The following is a 23082-nucleotide window of genomic DNA, read 5'->3' on the forward strand; positions in this document are numbered from 1 at the left end:
TAAATCGATGAGAAAATGACCAAAGATTCACTGTTTCATATACAATTTATTTCATTTGATAAAGCCATACACTTAAGTGTGAGACCAAACATTCTAGAAGAAATTTACATTTTCCCTCTTTTCTTTTTTTCTAACTGATCTCTTCTTTACAAAACATCAAATCATCGTTGAAAAAAAAAAAAACAATCCCACTGGTCACTACTGCCCCCTCCCCGTCACAGGGACTGCCATCAATAACAGGAGTGCTGTAGTTCCTGTGATGGAGCAGAGAAGTAAAGCCCTGCATGGCCTTGAGACACACTATATTTTTGAGGCAGTATGGACAGCCAATTTCAGTGTTTCACAAACAACATTTTCCTCTTCTCGCCGTCACTGCTCAAGGCTGTATCCAGTATGTTATCCACATGCACTTTGTCCCATTTCATCCCTTCAGAGTGCTTTTCACAAGCGTCTAAGCAAAGAGATTATCATCGAGTTACAAAATTGGCAGAAGTAAAACGACCTCTCAAATCTTTTCAGACCCGAGTCCCAAACTGCACGAAATGAATCACACATTCAAGCTCATTTAAAACACAGTAAACACTCATGTTTGCGGCCCTGCACATACAGTACAGTAGTTTAAGAAACACCGCTTAAGTACTAAGATACATAAGGGGAACCCCTTTCTGAGCAGCTATGAAGAGAATATGTCATTCATCTGTCTGTACAGCACTTCTGGAGAGCAGTAAAGCAACTGAAAACTGCTTTGAAAGACGAAATATTTAATGGGACTTTTAAAGTAAACTTTTCAAAGTGTTTTTAAATTAACCAAATACATAAATGAGTTTAAAAGAAAAATCCTTAAGTATCACTGTCTTTGTGTATGGTTGGTTGAAAAAGTTTTTTAAGAAAATGACTGAACATGCACTCACTTCATATTATACAGTCATATATACAGAGTGGATTAGAGGCTTGTAGTGGAGAGGATTGAGGCTTTTTAAATGATTGATAAACATTAGACCAGAGCATCGGAGGAATAAGGGGAATAAGCTGGGATAGGAATACAGCACTGCTCTTCCCCAAAACATCACATTTCTTCTATTGATTTTTTGTCACAAAGTGGATTCAGAGGCACAACATGTCAGATTTTTAAATTTAGTGGCACAGATTTTGATCTTTTCATGGCTTTACAAACAGATGCGCTCCATGTGGAACAACACAATTGATTTCTCTCAGTCTCAACAGCCATGAATGGACTGAACCTTCACAAGTGGTGAACAAAAATCACTTGTTTCTGTTGGGCTGCAAATTCATAAACTCAACATTGCTGTGGGGGAAATACAGCCTGTGATGTGCTTTGTTTGAACTGTGCACAAATATATTAAAAAATCCCACACTGCCACTGTATTTACTCCAACGAAAATGAATTGAGGCGGTATCTGTCCTTGATGAGCACTGCTGCTGTGGGACCTTGATGAGTTTCTGCTGAAGAAAGCATGTTTCTTTCCCCCTGCGAGTAAACACAGAATAAATAGCTTAAGAAATCAGGTGCATACAGATTTGGCACCATATTCATGTCCATTATTTACCACACATAAAGATGCAGCTGAAGCAAGAGCTCTACGTAAAAAGCGAAGAAATCAGACTCGACAAGATTTCCAGGGAACAATTACTGGCTAGTTAGTTTAATTCAGTGCACCCTCAGAATAAAAGCAACATTTTTCTTTTACTGGGCAGAGACCCAGTTACAAAAGTTACAACTTAGTTCTGAGGGTGCACCAAATGAGAGAGTAAGGCAGTGGAATAAGTATGAGCCTGAAAGCAGGGTTGTGTCATTTACAGTATTGAAAGTACAAGAGTGGAACAGAGCATGGATTAATAGTAAGTCTTTTTTTTTTGAGGCCAGAAACAGATGAGCTGTTTAGATCTACACATCATGAAGCCAGGCTCTACAGACAGTGAAGCAGTCCAACCCAGACCCATGCACAGCAAGAAAAAGCTACACTCCCCAGCACAGTTTACAGCACTGCTCTGAACAAGCCATACTGTACATCTCTAAGGATTCTGGATTTGTGCACACGCTTGCACTGTGTAGGAAGAATAGCTTTTTATGCAGTGACACACATCATGTTATGCAATCCTTGTGTAATCTATTACTCGGGTGTGAAGAGCCGACATCTACAGCGTGCAGCTTGGCTCGTTGGTGCAGTCATTGTGGCTGTGGTTACTGTCCACGTCCCTCTTCCTCAGCTCTCTGCCCGCCTTGTGCTGCTGACCGCTGCCACTGTGGCTGTGGCCGTGGTGGTCTGGCGGTGAAGGCCGCTTGCCGTGCTCCTGGTGGTGCCCGTGATTCTGGTGATGGCCGTGTTCTTTGGCGCCACCGTGGTGCTCGTCCCCGTTGACGAATGCCTCCCCTCCCTTGGTATCGTCCAGGGCCTCGAAGTTGTCGTTGTGCTTACCGTTGATGATGTCGCTCTCTTGCACCACCTGCAGGTAGGCTCTGACGCGGTGGTGGCGGGAGCCCACGTCGTCGCTGAAGTCTATGACGCGGCACTCGTAGGTGCCCTCGTCCGACGGCTTGACCCGGGAGAGACGGAGTTTATGGGAGATGTTGCTTCCAACGACCTTCACAACCTGCCAGAGGTAGACGGAATAAAAGAGAAAAAATTAAAATGATGTTGAGACTAAAAAATAAATCATATTTAATGCAAGCCTGAGTAACTTTTGCTGAATAGCCACACACGTGGCAATTACGGGATAATGATTAGCTTAATGCTAAAATGTAATGCAACTAGCACAACGGAAGTATTTAAAGTGAAAACATCAGTTACAGAGCGATATCTATCTAAAGCTATCTGAGTGCAGGGGTTTATTTTATTGGTCACTTTTCATGTGGAAGGAGGAACAACTCGTGTCCCTTTTAAAAGTTAATGTACTCTCGCTACAAGCTACAACCTTGAAAGGGTGTATTGCTATCAGAAACATGTGAATTTCCCCTAGCAGAAGGCATGTAGGTACTTTAAATGTTGGTGCAAAATAGTGGTGGAACAAAATCATTTATTGCAAGAAGATCATATTTTCCTAAAACACAGATTATAATTTGTCATCAGGTCTACTTCCTCTACGGTCAACATGCCCGAATCTAACAACTGCTAGTGCTTCAACAAACATGGCAGACAACGAGCACTGCAGGAAAATCTCTCATACTCATACTAACCATTGAATCATCATCATGATTCGTCCCCCCAGTGTCATATCAACATTGGTTTGACATGTAAATGTTGGGCTGTTACTTGTAACTTAGAATGTATAAGAGCCGGCCCTGGGAATAAGCTAAGGGCACCATCCATCTATAGGCGTAGCACAAATGAGTGAGGAGAAAAGATTCAAAATGTATTTTATAAATAAATGTTTTAACTAATACTGTTTTAATGTTATTTCGCAGAGTGTTACTAGATTACTTTAGACGGCAGTAACGTTTGCTAATTTAATAAATAGCTAGAGTTAACGTCATTTGCTTCCCCCTTAAATTCAGTAGGGAAAATTGGAAAGACCTTTAAACCTACAACATAATATGAAAAAGGACATTTTTCTTCTTAATTTGCTGCACAGTCTGACGTACATTTTGAATGCATCATCATCTAGTAAGCCAACGTTAACCCTACTTGTTATAGTAAAATAAAATGCTTTTCCTATTCTATCCCCTTTTGTAAGCCTTTGTATTTTCATGATTGATTTGTCTCACTGTATATGTATCACAAAAAGCATGCATCATGTGAGAGAAGCGATGCAGCATCAGGTTCTTTTGTCACTTGTTTATTTCTGTACTGTTTTTATTTTATGTTTGTTTTCGTTTTGACATAAAGCGCTGCAGTTTCTCTGTGAGTGTATGAATACAACGACCACAATGGCCGGCTTTGGTATAATGGCATCACTAATGGATTCCTCAGGAAATCTTTTCCTTTTTTTTAGCTGGCTTTATCTCTTTCTAATGGTCATTTTGCTTCTTTTTTTTTCATTTCTTCTTTATGCCTTTTCTTCACAATGTCCTTCTGTCATTTACTGTGTTCATCCCCGTCTGGCTATCAGCTTATCTCTGCCAGCCTGTGTCTCACAGTCTTTGCCATTTGTTGAATATGTAGCTGAAGATGATCCTCCAATAGGAAATACCTGCAGCATCACAGCAGATGCACAAAACCTAATAAAAAGCCTATTACCACATAACACTAAAACACTTATTGATACTATCTCACAGATGCTTAGTCTGTCGAGCTGTCTGGCAATGATACTGGGTGACCTCAGGCCCGCTCGCAATAACCGTGCAAATTTGCAGGAATCCTGAAGTTGAATTGAAGTCTTTTTGAGGACCCATTCAATAAATTTGAAGACCTTGCCACTTCGAGTTAAATAAGCGACACACTTACATTTACTATACATTTATTGTTATATAGGACAACTAAACAGTTTGTGATAAAATGTCATAAAAAATTGTCATTGAGTAGAATGCCATTAAAAATAATTAAGGTAATAAATCATAAGAAATGTCACAAAAGAAGTCATAGTATGCGATAAAAATGTCATTCTATAATATGTCACAAATCTCAAATGTCACAAAAGCAACATATATAGTATGTCATAAAAACACCCGTCTCTTAGTCGTGCTTTTATATCCTGTTCCTTGAGGTTTTACCCTGATGTCACAGCGTAGTCATAGTGTAGTATAACATAAAAAATGTAACAATATAGTATGTCATGAAACATTTATGAAAGAGTAATTGTATGGTATGCCATTAAAAAGTCATAGCATGGTATTTAATAAAAAATGTCATAGAGCAGTATGCCATAAAAATTTAACAAAAGAAATCCAAGTTAATTTCACAAAAATGTCAGTATAGTATATTGATAAAGTCAAAAAAATAATACTATAGTATGTCAAAAAAATATCACAGTATAGTATGTCGAGAAAAAGTCAAAGTATAGAATGTCAAAAATAAATTCAACAAAAATGTCAGTATAGTATGCCATAAAAAAGCCATGTAAAAAGTCATAGTATAGTATGGGGCGGCTGTGGCTCAGGAGATAGAGTTGTCGTCCACAGGTTGGAAGGTTGGTGGTTCGATGCAGTCAGCATGTCAAAGTGTCCTTGGGCAAGATACTGAAGCCCTAATTGCTCCTGATGGCCAACGGTTAACTTGTCATTTTCTTCCTGTGATTATTGTGACTTTTCCTCATTTAGGGTCATGAACTGGACATGGGGATGTCTGAACACTTAGATGTGTTGTGGATTGTCTGTGCAGAGTGTGTATACAAAGACACTTTGATGTGGGTAGGTAGCTGTTCAGACCCAAAGAAAACATGTCTCTTTGATGCACTTTATTTTGATTACATTTGTTTACATATTGACTGGCTCTGAACACCCATTTAGAACCAGGTGTGTGTGTGAATTAGGAGGAGGAGTTATACAGTATATCTCAAAAGTGAGTACACCCTTTAGATTTTTGCAAATATTCTGTTATATCCTTTCAGGGGATAACATTATCCTACTGAAACTTTGATATAACTTAAAGTAGTCAGTGTGCTGCTTGAATAACAGTATAGATTTATTGTCCTTTGAAAATTACTCAGTACACAGCTGTTAATGTCTAAACAGCTGGCAACAAAAGTGAGTACACCCCATAGTGAACATGTCTAAATTGTGCCCAAAGTGTCAATATTTTGTGTGACCACCATTGTTATCTAGCACTGCTTTAACCCTCCTGGGCATGGAATTCACCAGAGCTGCACAGGTTGCTTCTGGAATCTTCTTCCACTCCTCCACGACGACATCACGGAGCGCACGGATGTTGGACACCTTGCACTCCTCCACCTTCCTCTTGAGGATGCCCCACATGTGCTCAATTGGGTTTAGGTCTGGAGACATACTTGGCCAGTCCATCACCTTAACCTTCAGCTTCTTCAGCAAGGCCGTTGTCATCTTGGAGGTGTGTTTAGGGTCATTATCATGTTGGAAAACTGCCCTACGGCCCAGTTTCCGAAGAGAGGGGATCATGCTCTGCTGCAGGATGTCACAGTATATATTGGAATTCATGTGTCCCTCAATGAAATGCAGCTCCCCAGTGCCGGCAGCACTCATGCAGGAAGAGGTTTTAGAGACCGAGGACAATACTATTGACGATCCAGATTATGAATTTTCCTATGATCAAGATGATTCAGAGGACGATCCTGCAATAGTCTCTCCTTCAGATGAAAAGAAAGGAATGCAGCAATCCTCGACAGAAGTGACATAGGCATCTAAAGATGGTAACATAAAGTGGTCAACATCACCACACCAAAGCCGAGGTAGACTGTCATCTTCCAATGTCATCAAAATGACTCCAGTGCCCACAAGATTTGCTGCCACACGAGTTGATGATATTCAATCAGGATTTCAGCTCTTCATATCCCACCAATAGAGAGGATCGTACTGGACATGACCAACTTGGAGGGGAGGCGTGTACGTCAAGAGAGATGGAAGCCACTGCATCAGATTAACTTGCATGCAGACATTGTAATCCTGGTATTAGCCGCAATGTACAAGTCAAGGGGAGAAGCAGCTGCCAGTCTGTAGGGATGAAGAGAATGGAAGGCCAATCTTTGGAGCAACAATGTCTCTGGAGTCATTTCACATGATAACTCGGGTGATCCGATTTGACAACCGTGACACCAGAGCTGGTCGACGTGAAAGAGTCAAACGAGCTGCGATCAAAGATGTTTGGGATAAATGGGTCGAAGTTCTTCCTTTGTTGTACAATCCTGGTCCCCGTGTTACTGTAGACAAGCACCTTGTTCCATTCAGTAAAACAAGAACCTCTTGTGTGAAATGCAATAATTACATCTGCAGAAAGCACAGAGTCACATTCTGCCCATCGTGTGGAGAGCATTGACAATGTGAGGAGAATATTTTGAGAAAAAAGTTAAATTAGTTGTGTTAAATGTTATGTAAAGAATTGTTGAATATAGTGTTGGATTTTTGGATGTTGAATAAAAAATGTATTGTATGTCCCTTTTCTAAATGTTCATATGATCTAAATTGAAGTTCTTATTGGTTTTACCTGGTTCTTTGACTGTTTTGAGTGTATTTACACAGTAAGGGTCAATATGACCCTAAACCTAATTAACATAATTATTTTTCAACATAATACAAGGGATAGTATATTGATCAAAAGTCAAAGGAAGTCACAGTATAGTATGACGTAAAAAAGCCCTTTCAAATATAAAAAAAGTCACAGTATAGTATGTCGAAAAAAGGTTACCCTAACTTCCTGGAGTCTTACCATCACTGTGAGGTTACCAGTCAACCAGGGGAGACTTCAGGAATTCACTTGCCTGGGTCCAGACCATTGTATCGCCCACTCCATCGAGTTGACTAGTTTGTCTAGCATTGTGGCATGAAACAGCGGTTTCTCTATTAAAAAGCAATCGAGCCGATGAGCACCGCGGGGGAACAAACGATTAGCCAATCAGTACCCCGGGGCCGCAGACAGCATTATCGTACGACATCAAAGTTTTTACTTGGCTCAGCTCCATTCTTTGCATGATATCAGACAGAATTGTCAACTTAAAATGCCATTAGATTAAGGCGCATACCTTGGTCTCTTGGGATGGTTAAAGGAAATCCAACCCCGCACCACAGAAATCAGTTCTGCCCTGTTTTACGGTCTTTATGCTTTATCCTTTAATGGTATTAGTATCCATGTTGCGTGCAAATTCAGTAAAACACAAGATATCTCTGCACTTGCCAGTTACAACCCACTGAATATCTGTTTAAATACATATAAAAGTTGTATGGGTGTCTATCATACATGAGGTTTTGCTGTGTTTAAAAAAGCTCAGCATATATGTAGACAGACAGACAGACACACAAAGTGCTAGAGAGGTACAAAGACAGAGTATGAGAGCTACAACATAGATGTGAACTGAAACCACTTCTGTATTGTAGCCTGGATACGTCTACTGCTTCACCTCCTCCCAGGAAATCACACACACTCACACAAAAGTGCTGCTTAACAAATTCTATTTGTGGCCTTGAAAGTATGAAGAGACTACATCTTGGAAGTAAAAGCTTTGCAAGTTCACAGAAAAGCACTGTGGTGATGATGAGATTCTGGGTACATCAAGACATGTGACCAGTGGCGGGCCGTCAGGGCCAGCAAGGCCTTCTCTGCTGGCCTAAACATCATCAGAATATAAATTTAATTTTGAAATATTTTTTCCACAAATATATATTAAATTATTCCCCATAGTCTATTCTCTTAATTTCATAGCTTTCCTCTTGGTTGCGCTGCTTCCAGCCTCAGATCGAGATTTGGAGGGCTGGGCTTTATGTTAGAGATTTTATCCAATCATATTTCAGCCATAATGTGTTGCCAGGGTCCACGAAATCTGCCCTTAGGCCTTCAGAATCAACAGTGCAGGGCGCCTGTCGCTTAAAGTGAACGGAGACAAAACTGTGGCGTTAACCAATCAGATTTCGAGAAGGCTAGAAAGCTAGCAGGCGTACGATAACGTCAGCACGTCAGCACGTCTTTTGATTGATACGCACTATTGAGAGGCAGAGCTATGCAGAGCTAGCAAACTGAACTTGAACGAGCTAATTTGTGTAGATTTCTACAAGCTGTTTTTTCAACCCACAATGGCTGAAGGAGGAGAAGAGATCGATTTGGTCGCAGATATCATTACAATGCCATTTTCGAGACAAACTTTTCAAGAAAAGATAGACATCGTGAGAAGAGAACGGCCAACCCCGACGCTAGCGAGTCTATCCCTGTGTCCACTGCTTCTGCCGAGCGGTCATTCTCGGCCTTAAAGCAAATTAAAACTTATGGCAGAAATGCTACTGGACAGACTCGGCTTTCAGCATTAGCCTCCATGTCTATAGAAAAGGACTTATTGGTGGAACTGAAACGCACAGATGAAACAACAGAGTCATTGAAGTCTTCTTGAGGAAAGAAAGGAGGATGGATTTTATGTTCAAATAATCGGTTGTTTTGGTGAGTAACAAGCATTTTGTTTTTTGACAAATATATGAAATGTTTGATGCTTCTGCAAGAGATGTAGAGATGTGTGTGGCGCACTGGCTCAGCTGTGTAGTAAAAGTACTCAAGGAGACTTGTTGAATTTTGAGTTTTGGTTCAACCTTTATCAAAGTGGACATTCAAGGCTAGGAATACACTTTCACCACTGTCGCAAATATATCTTCATGAACAAATGCAAATTATTTGTTTGTTTTCTTTTATTTTCAGTGAATAGTTTATGTGTCTTTATTCTTTATCATCACGTTTCTTAAATGAAACTGCTTTAGGTGTGACAATGCACTGTTTAGTGAACACACTTGTTAAAGCTCACATACTTTTAGTGGACTTAATAAAACTTTGTAGACTAATCCCTTAAAAGCGCCTTTTATTTTTAAGTGTTGACAGTATCCTAGCGATCTTAAAGCTGGTAGTTTAACACTCTTAATTGTACATGCGGATTTATTGATTATAAATGCTTCGGAAATATTAATATAACTCTGTTGTACTTGACTATGTTAAGGTGATGCAACGCCCGGTTATACTGTGTTTCTGTCTAAATGTATAGTTTCTAGAGTTATGTCGTCATGATGGTATTAAGAGGTGGAATAATTCAGGTAGGACTGTGTATCACTGAAGGCCTAGGTGTGAAATGCATGGCCCGCCACTGCATGTGACACACCAAGATATAAATACGACTTTGTTTATTACCCGTCTTCCTCCCTATGACCAACATATATGTGTGTGTGTGTGTGGCTCCCAGCGTGTGCGTGTGACTGTATGTAAAAGCTTAATGATGTTTGGTAGCATGTTTTTGCTCTACTGTATGAATGTGGGCCAACATGCATTATATACATAAAGTTTGATAATGAGTTTAAGTTTTCTGTACAGCTGGCAGTGTTCGGCTCCACCCACACACACACACACACCCACACACACACCCACACACACACACACACACACCCACACACACACACACACAGCTGGTGCTTTCATTACAGCGAATCAGCAGCAGCTAGCCTCTTGGGAGGAAGGAGAGAGGCTTTATGTTTTTTGTGTGCGTTTATTTTCTGCATTACACATTTTTGCATATCTTATATTCTTAACTTTATATACCATTTTATTTACTTCCACATCACTGCTTGTATACAATTGTATGAGTAGCCAGTAGCGTGAGTTTCTAATATTTGTAATTGTAAAGTCGGCAGAGAGAGATATTTAGCCCGAGGAATATGTTGGTAATGTGAAGTAATTCCTCTTGCAGTTAATTAGAAGGGAAAAGTCCAAAATGTGAGTCACTATATGGTCGTGCTGTCTGCATCAGTACAAGGCTGCAGTGAAGTACTGATACCAGAGGAGATATAAAAGGTTCTGCTGACTTCCCAGTCTGTGCCCTTCACTGTTTATGATTTGGATTTGATGTCATAAAGATACAGAGGCGTTTATGAGAATCCAAAGATGAAGCACGGCGGGCGGTGCCCCCTTGAGGTGGACACTTCCCCACCCACGAGCATCAGTGCTGTCTGCTCTTCGGCTGACACTGTGATTCTACAAACCCATCAAGGATGTGAACTTGTTGATGTGTCATCTGGAGCTGAAAACCAGATCCTTGTGTGTAATAGAGCATAAGTACAACATCTGCGGATCATCTGGAGCAAAGGTGTTTTAATGTAATCATGAGGGTTTCGTGCCTCATTTGATCATATAACACCGAGGCAAACATAAGGCTTTCTCAGAGAATGACAGCAGATAGTGGTTAACTCACACTTATCTTTGTAGCATCCTTTGGCATCTCCTCCTCAGGAGCCACCTAGAAAAATAAATCATTATTACATAGAGTTATAAACATAAAATATATAGAATATATGTCAACTAATAGATAAATCCACATTAATCCAGGTAATATATGTCACCAGATAATAATGTGCTGAACAGACCTGGGGTTCTTCCAAATGTTGTATTCTTCTAAGCATAAAGTATTTCTCATGATTGCTGTTTATTCTTTTCTATTTTAAAGCTGCATTAATTAATATTTTTTATATAAAATGATTATATAATGATTAAATGGCTGACAGGTCACTGGTAGCGCTTAGATTATCTGCAGCTCTAAGCATTTAGCTTCTTTTAGTTAAGTTTCAAATACATTTACTGTATACGGTTCAGTCTGACCTGCTCAAGATTCCAGTAGTCAGAGGTCCAGCTATGAACTTACTTCATTGGTTGTCCAGGGCTGTCTGTCCGTCCACTCAGGATGGTTCCTGATGTACCACCACTGGATCTCCAGTGAATACGAGGGCGTCCCCGCCCCTCTGAAGGAGCAGGCCATCTCCACGTCCTGACCGCTCTGAGCAGTCATATCATGAGGCACGTCTGTGAACATGGCTGGAAAGACACAGACGGAGATACGGTTAACACAAGGTGTCTAGTTAATGGCACTAAGTGCAGGTAGAAGACAAAGTCTAGAAATTATGATCTGAAAAGCCTGATTTTATGCTAAAAACACCAAATAATAATAATAAAAAATATTTCAGCAGCCCTAACACTGAACTGAATTTATTTAAACAGGTAGTATTTCACTGTCTCAGGTTTTGTTGAATCCTTGATGCAGATCTTAATCTATTAATAAGGAGACAGTTTAGCTTCAAATGCTGCGTTGAGGTTGTGAGCACCAACATTCGTCTGCATCAGCATTTATAAAGATCCCTTCTCAGTGCAAACTTTACACATGAGGCGAAATAGAGCAAAAGGATCAATACATGTTTTCAAGGCTCCTCCAAGGCCAGTGGTGTGCTCCTCGGATGTTCCCATCTCCTGAGTTGGAAAGTCGTTCTTCTGACTTCCGTGTGTTCATGAGCTTTAAGTTGTAACGTGGAAACAACACGGTCGCTACAAAGCAGATGTGTTTTATTTTATTACAACATCTGTAATTCTAATTATAAAAATGAATCAACAAGCAATAGAGTCAGGGAAACATATATTTTTCAGGATGCCAGGTTTGGCATTACAACTCAGCAGCAAAGACATTATAGCCACAAAAGACCAAAAGCAAAGGCACCAAAAGCCTTGAGTAATAAAGAGGCAGCATTTCAAAAAGAATCCCAGGAGTAATAACCTCAATATAGTTTTGGACAGCAAACCATCAAATTAAGTCATTTTGCTTTTGTGACCCCACATAGCAAACATTCAAGCTTCATATTCACTATTAAAAATACAACAACTGTGAAGCCCTGCATGCTGGTCCTCCTACTGTACGTTCACAAGCAACTTATAGCCAATAGTGTTAGTGCGAACACAAACCTTTTACAAAGCGTATTTTTAAATCTGTAATTTGATGCCGATACCACACCTGAACAGTGACAAGAGTTGGAGCTAAATCTAAACACACACATTTTAGATTTTTAGAATGTTTTGGTGACCACCAAGCTGCACATTATCATTAAAACAAAAATCAACAGCTTTCATCCTCACAATGCACCTGGATAGTAGGAAGAAATTATAATAATAAGTACCATTACTTCATCATATCATATATTAGCCTGGTGTTCACAGTCTACGTAGACCTGTTGACTCTGCTGCTATTAAACACACCAATGTCACTTTTCAATGTCATTTGTCTCCAAATGATCTTGAAAGTTTCTATTTTTATTCATTTCTTATTTTAGTTTATGTAATAATATTTTCTATTTCGTTACTTTCTATACGTTCCCGCCTGTTTCAACTGCACCTCGGCCAATAACAATAAAAACATATGTTTTTCTGTATGTAGCACCTACATTGGTTTGGCTTATTTGAAGCTATTGTTCTGCACTTAAATGATTTCACCTATTTGAAGCTAATGTACTTACAAGATTCTTTGGAGTTGTATCCTCATGATTGTTTGCATTTATTGTAAGTCGCTTTGGACAAAAGCGTCAGCTAAATGTACAAATAATGTAATGTATCTAATCTTATCTTTTTAACTCTTAACATGGTACACAATCTGTCAGTTGTCACCATTATTTTTGGTCTTCGTGAGGCTGTCCCTTTAGAGGAGGAAGCTTGGAGGATCCCACCCTTTCACTGGGACACATCTGGAGTGACAGTTGTGCTTCAGTGCCGGTGCAGTGACACTTTTATCCAAATCGCATTACAGTACCATGGGGTGTACAGAACTTTTTGAAATCCCTAAATTTGGCGACTCGTAAAGGACTTGCTCTGATCAGTGAGCTCCGCAGGACCAGAAAAATCCTCTCACTCGCAAAACCTGCTTTCCCTTTTCCTTTTTATATCTTGCTGCAAAATCCTTTCCTCATCATCCAACTTAAACCACAGCCTCAAGTGTAACCGTCAACGTGAAAGTGACGCTTTTCTTTTGAGTGAAGCTCGGCAGGTCATTATTTCATACTCAAAGACAACTTTTTACTTCAGTTTTTTTCACACTTAAATCGAGACTATGTTACTTTCAGTAAAAGAAAGTGGGAATTGCAGGATAATGGCACAGTCAACTATTTTTATCCTGAGTCTTTTGCTGTAAATACTAATTTCTTGAGCCTGACATTTAATTAGTTACCTTAGAAACCGCATTTTCACGGCATGAGTCTCAAACAAGTAACAAATCATAACTACAAGGTCCATTTACTGGTTTTTTTCTGGAGCTTTTAACCACATCTCACAGCCATCCTCATATGCCGTTTTCTAAGTAAAGGGAAAAAAATGGAAATGTAGTAATTGCATCAGAATATTCCTCCCAACCCTGGACAAAGTACACGGAGCATTGAACTACGAGAAATATTCCTGAATATTTGAATTAATAAATTAAATGTAGAATGAAAATCAAATGCCGCAAGGCAGGACTAACCTCTCATATAAGGTGGATGCAATCAGTCAATATTAGTTTTATAATTAAAAGGCAATTATAATTTCCATCCATTTATAACCTCATGAAAATAATAGGAACTGCACTTTCAACACGGTGACTGTCACAATATATATCGTCGTGTGGGAATTCCCATGGAACTACTGTAGTAGATCAGATGTGTTTTCCCTCCGGGGAAATGCTGCTTCACAGATGAAGAGTTTTTTCCAAACCGAAATCAGCACCACGTGATTTAAGTAACATTGACTATATAATGTCACTGAAGTGTATCTTCCATTCTCAGCTTTTTCCTGACAGAAGAGTGACACTTCAGAGGATTGTGTGTGTTTTTAATTATGCAGCCATTCAAAAGCCAGTAAAAGTCCCTGTGCAAACTTTAAATATTTTTGACTTCTGCCCTGCTGGGCTTAATCCGTCAATAATGAGTCAAACCTGCTCCAACTAAGTGCAGTTCATAGATTAAACTTGGCTGTTCAACCACCGAGGCTGCGCTATGGATCTGTCTTGTATTACGAGATCAGTACAAGCCTCAAGTTATACATCCCTCTTGTACATTGATCAAATCTGCTTGTATTTTTCATTTGTGAAACCCGAAACGCACCAGGTATCGATTTGACATTACACAGCCGGAACCGGCAACAATGCCCAACAGCTCCTCTCTTGTTGATAATATTCAAAGCTGGGACATAAAAACTGCTGTGTAAGAGATAGCGCCTCGGAAGTTGCTCTCAGCAATAATAATCTGTCTATTCCCACTTATTCATGCACATTTCCGACCTAATGCTTCACACATTTGGAGACTACAGGAAGATGTGAGAGTCAACACTAGTCCATTATAATGTAAAGGAGATCATTCTCACTGAGCAATTTACAAAATCCACACAGCAAAAGCTAATCTGACCGTATGACGTGTTGTTTATCGGACTGCTTTTTCACTCACATATCTTAATTTGAATGGTTTCCGCATATAGCTGATACTTAACAAACAGCTTTACTATAAAATAAATTGGGACAAATTAAAAACACACAGATTACCACTTTAAATGTAATTACTATCTTTTGCTTTACAAATGTCTGTATTTAATTGATTCCAGTGTGGCTATCTAATGCTGTATCTCTTAGTAATAGTCATCTCTAAGCTCCACACTCTCATTGTTGAGGCCATAAAGGCTGCGATGAGTTGGGTCTGCTCACCCTGAAGCATTATCATTATCTCCAAGATAAACAGTGGAAGGCACTCAGGCAATTGCTGCAAATCAGCGCTAGAAAGCTACAGTATAGCATACACCCATCCGCATCAACCTATTCAACCCCGGGAGGAAGGGGTGTTGTAGAATATGAGAGGAAGAGTGTTCTGTATGCTTCTGTGGGATAAGCAAGAAAATAAATCCTCGCCACAGATTGAATTAATGAGTGGGTCGGTGTTTATGAGAACGAGCCTCTATGTGTTTGTGAGAGACTAATATATTGCAGGGATAAAGGGACAAATTAATATTAGACTGTACGTGTGACAGAAAGAGAGAGGCAGAAGAAGAAGAAGAGGAAGACTAAGGACAATGTGTGAGGCGGCAGATATCTGTGGGCGGATGCTGCGGGGGGGACGCATGTTATTGTTTATTTCTTTGACAAATGGAATGTGGTAATTACAGCCGTGATGAAAGGACGAGCAGGATACTTTTCTTTGTGGCGTAGTATTACTACAGCCTCCCTAAAACTCCATCTTACTCCATCTGACAGTTTGTTAACAAATACAGTATAGAACGACCTCTGCCTTTGGATGACAACCGCTCAAAAATGACAATGTTTCAGAAAGCGCGGAAGCAGAGCTTTACATTAAAGGATCAATGTGTGAGATATGTCAGAATTTAAACCTAAAACATTAAAACAAGGAACTAACATCATCAACAGAGTGTGAAGAGGTAACAGTGTTGACGTTATGTCGAAGACGTCTATGTGAAGAGAGATCTACTGAAGTTAGCATGCTAACTGACCAAACAAGGAGAAATGGGAGAAATGGAATTACAGTTTGTTAGAGGCTAGAGGCGAAACGGTATCGCACCATTGGGTACAGGACTTTCAGTTCGGTATGCAACATCCTTTCAGACTGCCCTGTGACCCAAACAACTGTTTACGTCTAGTACTTGCACACGCAGAACAGAAATTCTAGACGCACCAGTTGTTTTCAGCTGAAGCATGTTAGTTGGTTTAGCTCGGTTAGCCAAGTTAATTAAGCTCAATGGACAACGATTTGTGTCAAGCTGTATGCCGACAATGTTAAACCGAAGTCGGGTATGGCTGTGGATACACGACAAACAATTAATTTACGGCAGCATCACCCGAATGTGTCAATTAGTGAAGTGTAACAAAAACAGTCAGGAAGGCGAGTCTTTCTCCACACAGTGTTCAGGCATCCTCCCACTGCAGATTCAGACTGTGTCGAGGATGCTGCATTTTGATGTTAATAAATTAATAACCTTTGTAAAAACCATGGCATGTTACAAAACCAAACCATTGCACTGCTGCTTCACTGAAATAAGGAAGAATTAGTTGCTGGCAGGAAGGTTAAAAACACAAATGATGAATGTATGACACACTTCCAGTTTAAAACAACCAAACTTATATTATCTGTATAAAGCTAACATCATAAAATACACATTTTATTCAAATGTTGTTTGTTTTGCCTGCTCTCATCAATATTTGGAGGCTAAGACATAAAGTACCATTCTTTTAACTGCCACAGTGTTAGCAACCAGATCATGTGACACAAGTTGAAAATTTACATACGCCTTCTTCTACTTGTTATTTGTTGCAAAATAGATGCCGCCTGCTGCACGATCGGGCAGCCAGCGGTGTCAGCCTCTGAATTTCAATGCTGTTGAGTGTGTGAGATGGCTGGTGGTGCATCGGGCCGCATACAGTACTCTCAGGAGCTTTTCACTGTCTTGAAAGGGCTTCATAATTACAGCTGAGGAAGTGGCAAGATTGTTGTGTGACTCACTGACTATTATAATGGTAATTAGGCTGATATATGGCCATCCTTTGTTACACTTTGAGTAAGAGAAGGGTAAATATTGCTGTGTTGTTCAATTACACTTTAATTAAACAGAATTGTATTTTCATTACAACGCTAAATTAGCTAATATTCCATAATGCAAAGCCTCTATATATTTAAATGTAAATGCATGTGTGATTACAGCTTCACTCAAACTGCACAAGGTACAATCTATGTTTGCATCTTGTCTAAGTCTGCTGAAAGGCTAAAAGGAAAATTGAACAGAGGCATTAGCCTCTGATTGTGATTGCTGTTCACTATGTGAGGCACATTAGTTGTGTGTAGCTCTCTCTCTATATATATATATATATATATATATATATATATATATATATATATATATATATATATATATATATAAATATATCTCTCTCTCTCTCTATCTCTCTCTCTCTCTCTCTCTATCTATCAACCTACCAATGGAGCCAGAAGATTGATCTCTATAATGTCTTGACAGGACTTGGAGCTCAGTTAAATGCCAAAATAAAACCTAGGGCATGATGAGAAGCAACCCAGGTGGGTCAAAACAGTACCATATGAAATAAGCAAATATATTAAATAAGGCAATACACTTTCCTCAAGCTCTTCTCCAGTGGGAGGTCAGAGGTCAGGCTCAGCAAGAACAGTAGCCAGTTGGCATTTAATCTTCTTAAAGGACTCTTGGAGCATGCAATTAAATCTGCAGCAACGTATTTACAAGATGTTTTTTTCTAATCTCCATAATTTATTCCTATAGATTTACAAATAATGTTTTGAAATTTATGTTGGATTTAAATGAGAATGTATACCACTTGTATCATAAGTGTGTGGTCTTATCTAAGATTAGCAGATGGGACATTTTTGTGCGCTAGAGGTTTCAGTAATACAGGCATGGCATTTGCCATATGTTGCTATAATTTATTTTCTTTTTGATAAAAAAACAGAACCTTGCTGTGTTTGCAGCTGATGCACCAGCAATGTGCGCAGCGTCTACAGTAAATCACTTTTTTCAGCACATTTTATTTATTTATTTACTTCAGTGACAGAGAGAGCCAGGCCTTTATTTGGAATATTATTATATTTAAGACAGGAAATGGAAAATAAATGCCTCTGTTCCCCAGTTAACTCAAACTCAAAACTTCGTCTGTTGTTTTGATAAATTCAGTATAATAAAACAGTATAATAATTCCATCAGTACAGCGAGAGTCGTTGTAGGTGCTCCAAATGACCCAAGCGACATTTTTAGTTTTTTTTACCTGGCCTTTATTAGCGACCAGCCTTTATTTGCTGGCTATTATATGAGAATTCACAGTAACTAAAACTAAATTAACCATCTATTGGCTACTAGAGGGCTCAAATGGTTCAAAGTGCCTTTCCCCATTAGTCAACTTCCAAGCTAGCTAACTCACCACATGTTTGATGTATTTGACAAATTACTAATTATTTATTTAGGATTTATTTAGAAAAATGTATGGATAATATCTTCTTATGATATGTTCAAAGGTCTGTTTATATCTGCAAATGCAATATAAAACAGCAAATTATCCCTATATTTCCATTTTATTCCTGTTATTTCCATACAATTCTGTAAATTCTCATGGAAAGTTTCAACCTGGAATATTCCCGGAATTTTGCAACCCTACGAAGAATACATAGATGCATTTTTGCTTAAGTTACTTTGTCATAATGTGATAATGTACATCAGCATTTTTGCATTGTATTGTTTGCGACACAGTATCAGGTATATGTTCCTGCATGCGTGTATTTCTGTGCACTTACACACACACAAGGACAAGTGTATATATGTGTGTGTGTGTGTGTGTGTGTGTGGACCTTCACCACCCTTGGCTTTGCCAGCTCCCCCACTTGAGCTGAGTTTCCTGCTGTTTTGGCTCAAATCCCAGCTGCCGGCCTGCCTCCCCACAGCGCCGGTAAAACACTGTTTTCCCTCTTAATCAAATGAAAAAGGTTAAAAGGAGAACATGGCTTCCTGAGCCAGAGGGTTCAGACTGACACCAAGGACGAGTCATTTTTTGCCTTATAATTCAACACAAGAAAAGGTGCCACCTCTGCGCAAGAAATTATTACCACATCAACATTTAACGATTACTTCCTCTCAAAAACACAACGGGTGCAGAGAGTTCAAAATAACAATGATGCCTTTCTAGTTCAAAGCTGTTGGAGGTGAAAGTATCTTATGTTTCCCCACACGTATCTGAAAGAGACATCAGGTGGATAAAGAGGCTACTTGATCATTCAAGAGATTGCCAACAATATGCTGAATATCCTAATATAGCAGGAAGTGACATTAAGTGATTGGTGATCTCAGAACAGATAGAAGCAGCATTTCTCTGTGCAGTGCATTATCAGCTCTCAAACCATCACGGTCAGGAATAATACAGGCACATGAATCTGGCTTCTTGTCCAGCAGGGGCCTTACTTGGCTCTGTAGGACCACATCAGCTGGTTTAAAGCTCCCGGTTGGAACAATAAGAAATACAGAACTAGAGCCGGAGACATTTCTGTTCTCTGTGCTATGCAGAAAAAAGCATGCAGCCTGTGAGATGCTGTAAAATGTCACCTTCATTTATTGGAAACAGAGAGGCACCAACAGAAACAGACCACCTTCTGTCAGATATAAGTGATCAACATTTTGAACCAGTGGAGACATAACGATGGGGTAAAAACCTCCATCCATAATTGATTGTGGTCGCTTTGACACCACAATACAGACACATCCACAGCAAACAAAGAATGCCCATTTATCTGTTTTCTTACCCTCAACATGTTGTTTTGTGTGAGTTTATCTTCGCTCTGTATTTATTGTATTGTTATCTTTACCATATTTTCTGCTGCGACAACTCAAATCTCTGCAGGGTTCATTAAAGTGTCATCCATCCATCCATCGTCTACCGCTTATCCGGGATCGGGTCGCAGGGGCAGCAGCTCCAGTAAGGAACCCCAATCTTCCCTTCTCCGGGCCACATCCTCCAGCTCCGACTGGGGGATCCTGAGGCGTTCCCAGGCCAGTGAGGAGATATAATCTCTCCACCGAGTCCTGGGTCTTCCCCGGGGTCTCCTCCCAGCTGGACGTGCCTGGAACACCTCCCTAGGGAGGCGCCCAGGTGGCATCCTTACTAGATGCCCGAACCACCTCAACTGGCTCCTTTCAACGTAAAGGAGCAGCGGCTCTACTCCGAGTCTCTCACGGATGGCTGAGCTTCTCACCCTATCTCTAAGGGAGACGCCAGCCACCCGTCTGAGAAAACCCATTTCGGCCGCTTGTACCCGTGATCTCGTTCTTTCGGTCATGACCCAGCCTTCATGACCATAGGTGAGGGTAGGAACGAAGATCGACCGGTATATTGAGAGCTTTGCCTTCTGGCTCAGCTCTCTTTTCGTCACAACGGTGCGGTCATTAAAGTGTCATCTCATGTAATTGTTGGCATTGTCACAGACTATTTACAGTCTGAACATATTGAAAAGGAAAAATAGAAACCCATAAACCTTTGCTAACGCCTTTGCATATACATTGCTCTTAAAAGCACACATTAATGGGCTTCTATACACACTGCAGACATACTTTGCTTTCAGTCTCATTAAAAGGCAGCTTGGACTGGACGCAATGTCTAGGTTGCAATAAATAATACAAATCACTTGGGACATTAACACACAGCTCCCCGCATCCTTTAACTGCAGCCACAGTATGCTATGGTGTGATATATATATATATATATATATATATATATATATATATATATATATATATATATGTATATGTATATGTATATATATATATATATATATATATATATATATATATATGTATATATATATATATATATATATATATATGTATATGTATATGTATATGTATATGTATATATATATGTATATGTATATGTATATATATATATATACATACATACATACATACATACATACATACATACATACATATATATATATATATATATATATATATATATATACATATATATATATATATATATATATATATATATATATATATATATATATATATATATATATATATATATATATATATATATATATATATATATATATATATATATATATATATATATATATATATATATATATATATGTATGTATGTATGTATGTATGTATATATATATATATATATATATATATATATATATATATATTCCGCTAACGATATTACAGCACAAACACGGCCCTAAGGTTTTACAGATGAGTGCAATTTGCTCTTTTCGTGTCTGACTGCAATTATCCTTTATCTAAGTATAAATATTGCATTTGCACCAAGAACACAGTGGGCAGAACAATGCAACAGAACTAATCCATTGTTATGGTTAAAATGATCCCCATACTCTTACATCTTTGTTTAATATAGAGAAACATATTTCTTTATATTAAACAAAGATGTAAGAGTATGGTTTTTTATATTTCTTTTTAATTCCTCAAGTAATTATTCCTATCCATGTAATAATCTTTTGACCTCTCAGATTTATTTAGGGACCCCTTGGGGAGTTCTGATCCTCAGGTTGGGAACCACCTGTCTTAACTTTAAAAACTAAAATAACAATGGATGTGATGTGATAGAAAAAAAAATATATATATGTGTATCACACGATAACCATAAAGCCAGAGACCGAAATTATATCTGAATAAAGTCCACCAAGAAGGAACTCCCATCAGGTTAAGAGTCGTCATTTCATTTGATCCCTGAATATCTCTGCAGTACATCCATCCTCACGGTACTGCACCGTCTCTCTGCTTCCCTCTAAACTCATTTCCATCCAGACTCACCAGGCAGCTCCTCAGAAATAATTACCGCCTAACGAGTCTCTCACACGGCCTCATAACAAGCTTCACGCTCTGATAATGAGCCTCTACACAGTTCTGTGGTAAACAGCTGCCATCAGTTACACAGAGAACCTGCCGGAAGCCTTCAGCCCGAGCACACCCAAAGACACACCAGCCTGAGCAGGCAGAATCTGCGAGATTGTTTTGTCCCAAGTTTGGCTTTTTTTTGAAGATTCGCTAATGAGAAGCCACAAATTAATTCAATTTAGAACTGCACAGTTGGAGTTTGCTGTGCCTATTGCCTATTGTCTACAATACTTCACCAATTTAATCAGCAGTCCAAACAACACAATGAAACGGTGTGTTTCCACAGCATAATAAATTACTTTGGGTGGTAGGGGAATTGTTTCAAAACATTATTAAAAAAATACCATTTCTGAAAAGAAGCCACTTTTTCTCTCCAAAGCCGACTTCCTAACCCTTCTAACGCTTGTGGAAAGGCACCTAATCCCACCTCTGCTGCTATTTGTCATGGATTTAACACGGTTTTCCAAGCGATGGAGATAATCTGACCAGTTTAAAAGACAGATTTGAAAAGATTAAGGGAAATATTGAAAATACATTCTCACTTTTGAAGGATTAACTTGTTTCCATGTTGAAACATGACCGCAACAGTGATGTCATTTATACCTGCCATTTATCATAATAAATCTCTTTCTGTTCGTGCTTCACCCTGAAACCCTGGCAAAAATATTTCCTCAAAAATATCAGCTCTTGAAAATGTCTGAACAAGGACATGCCTGCATCACGGTGAGGTGTGTCATGATTATTACAAGCCTGAATGAAAATGCCCTGTGGGGTGTGTACGGGAAGTACAGCAGGAGCTGAGCTAACTAGCCATAAAACAGTGATGGATGATATGAAGGTTTAAACAGTCGTGTGTAAATGCCACCGTGTTTATGAGCCGTTCCTTGGTGCTCGTGAGGGTTTGTAAAAGGCTCACTGCTTGCATACCGAGTCTCTGACTTGATAAAAGACACCAAAGTTATCAAGAATCGGATATTTTCCTCATAAGCTTTTGTTATGTTAAACTTTATGTGACCTTTCACCTTTCTTTGCTCTCTGTGATGTCCATTTAGAACCAAAATGAAACGTGTGCCAAATATAATTCCAACTCAATGTAATCCCATTACTTACTACAAAATTGGCGCTGGTTGTCATCAAAATCTTTAAGTGTATCTCAGAGCATAACAGTGTTACATGCTGATAGTTGGCAGGTATAATGTTTAACATGTTCCCCATCATAGTTTAGTATGTTAGCATGAGTACAGGTGTCAAAAGTATTACACAACTG

General features: G+C 39.1%; 1 protein-coding gene across 2 annotated transcripts in view; it reads right to left on the reverse strand.

Moving 5' to 3' along the window:
• Nucleotides 1–31: 31 nt before the first annotated feature.
• vstm2la (V-set and transmembrane domain containing 2 like a) overlaps nt 32–23082 on the reverse strand; it is a 49263-nt gene continuing 26212 nt past the window's right edge. The window contains exons 2-5 of one of the 2 annotated variants that reach the window (XM_029436484.1): nt 11242–11411; nt 10795–10839; nt 2137–2613; nt 32–1489 (exon numbers count right to left, since the gene is read on the reverse strand). In XM_029436484.1, the coding sequence (XP_029292344.1) occupies nt 2158–2613; nt 10795–10839; nt 11242–11411 (671 nt within the window). In that variant the 3' untranslated portion in view covers nt 32–1489; nt 2137–2157. Of the gene's footprint in view, nt 2614–10794; nt 10840–11241; nt 11412–23082 lie in introns of both variants that reach the window. The other variant, XM_029436483.1, reaches the window with a different exon arrangement.

Source organism: Cottoperca gobio, chromosome 7 (assembly GCF_900634415.1).
Source record: "Cottoperca gobio chromosome 7, fCotGob3.1, whole genome shotgun sequence".
NCBI classification, from domain to species: Eukaryota; Metazoa; Chordata; class Actinopteri; order Perciformes; family Bovichtidae; genus Cottoperca; species Cottoperca gobio.